At 39.7% G+C, this 5,000-nt stretch overlaps 1 protein-coding gene across 1 annotated transcript in view; it reads left to right on the top strand.

The window, feature by feature from the left end:
- Positions 1–5,000, top strand: part of LOC143027667 (putative cytochrome P450 49a1) — a 21,313-nt gene that overhangs the window by 14,521 nt on the left and 1,792 nt on the right. Inside the window, exons 3-8 of the mRNA XM_076189087.1 lie at positions 1,496–1,719; positions 3,493–3,727; positions 3,906–4,022; positions 4,130–4,206; positions 4,497–4,695; positions 4,815–4,995. Of these exons, the coding sequence (XP_076045202.1) occupies positions 1,496–1,719; positions 3,493–3,727; positions 3,906–4,022; positions 4,130–4,206; positions 4,497–4,695; positions 4,815–4,995 (1,033 nt within the window). The remainder of the gene's footprint in view (positions 1–1,495; positions 1,720–3,492; positions 3,728–3,905; positions 4,023–4,129; positions 4,207–4,496; positions 4,696–4,814; positions 4,996–5,000) is intronic.

The following is a 5,000-nucleotide window of genomic DNA, read 5'->3' as shown; positions in this document are numbered from 1 at the left end:
ACAATGCCATGATATGGACACGATTAGTAGACACTCCATTCACATCTGGTAGATGAAGTTGGTACACAGAAATGAGAAGTTCCTCGTGACGTCAGTGGTGTGGCAACCTAGAGGAGCAGTGCAAGTTATATGAAGGTTCGGAACGCCTTCCTTTGGGCATCTTGAAAAGAGGATCGCTTTGAGAAAAGGATTTAACATCAACCGGTATGAGGTACCGGTTCGTGCCACCTGTGCCTGAAGAATATTATATGATTAAACGCATTTATCCGCCTTTATACACACGTGTAAGCTAGGAAAAAATTACAAATTCTCAATACCCTCCCGCTCCACTTTTTCTACCTAAAGCGAAGCATAACCTTAACCCTTTTCTACCTGCGGTGTTCTTTCAATCTCAACCAATCATCTGTTTTCGCCAAAATAAAATTATTAAAGGCGCCATATCCATCCTTTCAGTTAATGATATATCTAACACAAAAAAAAAAAAAAAAAAAAAAAAATCCTCCTTGACGAAGTAGGTTCACCATTTTCGTCTGAGATTGTTCTTCGTTTTTTTTTATATATACATATATGTTCTTTTTGTCGTTAACGAGACTGCCTGGTTCCTGACTACCTTCTACTGGATAAGTCACTGGCTATCGTAAACATATTGTATTACTTGCATCTGCACAAAGGCGAATACAAAGCATGCATCAGGCTCCACAATAGACCGTAGGCATAGGTCAGGCATCTGTCAGATATATTGTTCATTGGTTCCCTTGATTTTTAACAGATTGCTCACTATAGCTTAAGAAGTTATCGTGTTATGTCAAAGATGAGGTCCCAGCTCAAGTTTTTGTCTCACTCAACTTTTTCGATTTAGCTATTTGAAGCTTTTGTAGTCATAACTGCAATTGTTCTGTCAAAAGTTGAATAAAGATTAAAGACAAAAATATCTTCTAGGAAGGAGGGATAGATGTAATCAAGTAGCTATTTCAATTTCCATTTTACATCATGTGGAAAACGGCCAAATCGCTCATCTTTGGATATTCTATCTTAAGACAGCAGGCACAAATTTATGTTCACCCAAAAGAGAAAATACCACAGCGTCGGCCCCCCCATGATAATCAAGCATTGACATTCCCTTGGAAGGCGAGACTAGTTACGTGACGAAAGAGCGAGATGAGATGAGATGACCGGCCTTATATTCTCGCTGGAGGAGCAGAGGCATCAGTCGCCCAAAGTCTTTCCGAAAGAACGGTTGGGGACTTCTCAGACCACCGAAACGTCTCCGCTCTCTCCGCGCTCAGACGTCGCTACAAATCTGTTGCTGATAATCACACGTGCTACGGAGTTATATCTGTTTCAAATACAGAAATACATATAGCAGTGCATCTATTGTATTAGGAGAGAAGTATATCGAGATAAAACATTTGGAAGTGCGAAGATAATTAGTTTGAGTTGTCTTCCCGGCTAATACCATGATCGCTACGCAACTTGTTCACACTCTTGGCTCCAGGCCATTGTTGAGAGCGTCCTTCCAAGGACTGAGGGTTTTGAACAGACCCACTCTTCTTAACTCGTCCAAGCATGGCATGCACTTGGAAGTTATGGCATCTGCTGCCGAACCGGACATCCTCTCCGACAACGGAGCTTCTTCGTTTGGATTGAAGGCTGAAGATATTCCAGGACCTCGGAAACTGCCTTTCATTGGCTCCCTGTTATCTTTCGTCGGACATAAAGGTATGATATTTTTTTTTTACAAGTTTCCGCCACTTGGTATAACAAGAGCCTATGTATGTTTAACATGGTAGAAAACGGTTTTGTGTGAACTCCATAGTTACCAGATAATGTATGCGAAAAGCGGTAAATGTTATTCAAGCGTACTTGGAAAACAAAGAAATTATGCTTGTTCTTGGTGAAAATTTTGATTAATAAATGCATATATTGATTTATCTATCTCACCGAAGAAGCGCCGGCCATCGGGCTCCCTCAATTCTGAAAAGAGGAAAGTGTACTAAAAGATATTTAATTTATAATTCTAGCACCGTTTTTGATTTAGTAAATATCATTAATGTACTTTGGAGAATTCATTCCCTTTACAAAAGATGTATATGCGTCTACCTGTACCCTGGATACGAAAATATATTAATGTTAATTCACGTTTGTATGTTAGTGCGTAACAAGTGTTTTGAATATTTAAGTCTCCGCGGTTTTTTTTTTTTTTTTTTTTTTTTTGCGGTCTACCGGCCGCCGATATTTCGAAACTCAAAAGCCTCAGTTCCCGGCACCAAGTGACGACGATCAACATAATAAGAAAAAATTCCCCCGCCCGCCTCGTCTCGAAAGACGATAAAATGGGGACAGTAAGCAACTAAGGTGTGACAATAGGCACGTACAATATGACAAATTTTTATTACGTTTATTCATCTACACCATGATTAAGTATGTCTTCAATACAATTAGTCCTAGCACAACCTAATAACGAGTATATAGAGTGGATAGAAATGTGTTCAAGTACGACGCAGATCTATTATTCGTTTACAAACCCAGCATAATTTTTCTCATTATTAATTAATTTAGTTATTTATTTATTTTTTGGCAGATTCCTAGATGATTCAAAAGTTTGACTCTTGTGGTATAAATCATTCGCAAAAGTCTGTTTCACACTAATAATTGTTAGGAGAGTGTATTTTTCATAGTGCCATCACGTCATGAAGGTGGTGAGGTGCATACGCCAAAAGACGCGTAGTGGTGACCGAACTCGCCATCTGCCCTATGACCTTGGACCACTTCCGATTACGCACCAGCGTAATAAGGATCAATAGTCGTTTTAAAGATGGCACCTATTGGGTTGGCAATGAGCATTCTAACTAGCAAGTTTCTTAAAACAGATGACGAACACAGGTCGCAATGAGTGATTAGTCGCATAGGTGCTGCCCACACTTCGCACTTCCTCATCATTACAGATCTGTAATGATGGATTGAGGAAATTTTAACTTCGCTTTCGGCTAAATAAAATCGGCTTGCGGCAGCTAGAACAGGCATTTAAAATCGCAAAACGTAGTCAAAGTGTAACGACAGCGGTAAAAAAAAAAAAAAAAAAAAAATCGTAGAACGACGCAGATATTTCCAGTGTATCTAATCTAAAGGATTGAATCGATGTCTAAAACACAATTATTTTGAAATGGTGACGTTGGAGGCAATAAATTCTCATATACCTTTCATTTAATGATAAACTGATATCGTAGGAAGGGTTTCCTCCTATTGATTGACTGATCCATCAATGTAGAACGTCAGGGCAAATATTCTTTTTCCTCTCCAACGGCCTTCGTATTCCCAATATTGTCGCACCTAATTGTATAGTTTAACGACTTTAGTATGTTTAATATTTCTTAAGAACTCATCAGTGCAAGCAGAGACAGTTGTCGGATACCACTAAAACAAACATTTGGAAATATAACTTTGCAATACTCAAACATTGGGTTCGTAACGTTTTTACTTATTTTCCTGTAGATTATGACCCAGACCGTCTGCACCTCCTTTGGAGCGCCCTCGTCCGAGACCATGGATCCATTTTCCAATTGCACCTGCCTGGACAGCCACCCACTGTCGTGCTCTCTGACGCAGACTACGTCAAAACACTGTTGGACGTCACAAGAAGCAACCCCATCAGACCTTTCCCACTTTCCCTGAGGAAACTGCGCCACAAGGACCCATATTTCGAGGGCAAGGCTGGAGTTGGTGCAGAGTAAGTAGTGTTTTATTACACGTATTCTGAAATTCATCGTTAATATTTCAGACATATAATCGCGGGAGTAAAGAAAAACCAGTGGGCACAACTACAGAATTTACGAAATTGAAAGAAATCTAGTGGGTTAGTGGGATTTCATGCTTCACTTCACAACCATCTGAATTACTTTTTGCAGACAAGGTGAAGAATGGCGTCGTGTACGGAGTCGCGTGCAGACTCCACTTATGAAACCCAAGGTGGTGGCGTCGTATATGACGCCGATGGACGGCGTAGCTACCGACTTTATCAAAAGGTATGTTTTACCCACTTTTGCATTACTTTGTAAATGATGCATTGTGCATAACTACATTTTTTTTATATCTGCGGTGAATAACCGTTAATGCTTTTGTTTATTTCTAGGATTGAAGATCTGAGAGACGATAAAAATGAAGTACCACCTGATTTTCTGGGAGAACTTTACAAGTGGGCCTTGGAATGTAAGTTTCAATAATGTTTATTATCTTCCAATATGAATCCATAATTTTATTTAGTAAAAGTCTATTGGATAAGTTCGCCCCGTTTCATTCACGGATGTGCATGAATTCCAACTAGGGTACTTCACTTACGTGGTTTCTTATCCTAAATAGGGAGATATGACTTGCTTGAAGCTTAAAAACAGTAAGAATATTGTGATCAGATATTCCTTAAATAATTCTTTAAATGATATCTATTACTGTGTACGAGGATTTTTTTTTCTAACCATGATCCTTTTTGCTTTCATTCACAGCCATTGCAGTCATGGCCCTCAATAAACGACTTGGATGTTTTGACCCAGCCGGACCACCACCCGACTGCCTTGCTCTCATTCATAACGTGAATTTGATGTTTGAAGCCATGAATGAATGCGAGTTCGGTGCCAGGATGTGGCAATACGTTACGACACCCAGTTTCTACAAGATGCAGACTGCGCATGCCGCTTTCAAAAAGTACGAGTCATACAAATGTAACATTTTTGTTTTGTAGTTCTCAGACAAGTGGCTATAGGTACTAGATATACATAGCTATCCCTTGAAGTAACATTTATTAATTTCTTCTCTTCCCCTAGTGCTGCAATTGAAACTATAAATCAGACAGAGATGGCTGTGTTGGAAAAGCAAAGAAGCAAGGACACAGATGCGGCCAAGGCAGATGTGACTTTAATGGAGATGCTAATGTCCATCCCAGGACTGTCACGGAAAGATGTCACCACTATGATACTCGACATGATCTTCGGGGGAATCGACACTGTAAG

This window comes from Oratosquilla oratoria, chromosome 1 (genome assembly GCF_046742065.1).
Source record: "Oratosquilla oratoria isolate Oo_2021 chromosome 1, ASM4674206v1, whole genome shotgun sequence".
NCBI classification, from domain to species: domain Eukaryota; kingdom Metazoa; phylum Arthropoda; class Malacostraca; order Stomatopoda; family Squillidae; genus Oratosquilla; species Oratosquilla oratoria.
Note: the sequence above shows the minus strand (reverse complement) of the source record. Positions and strands in the feature narration are given on the sequence as shown.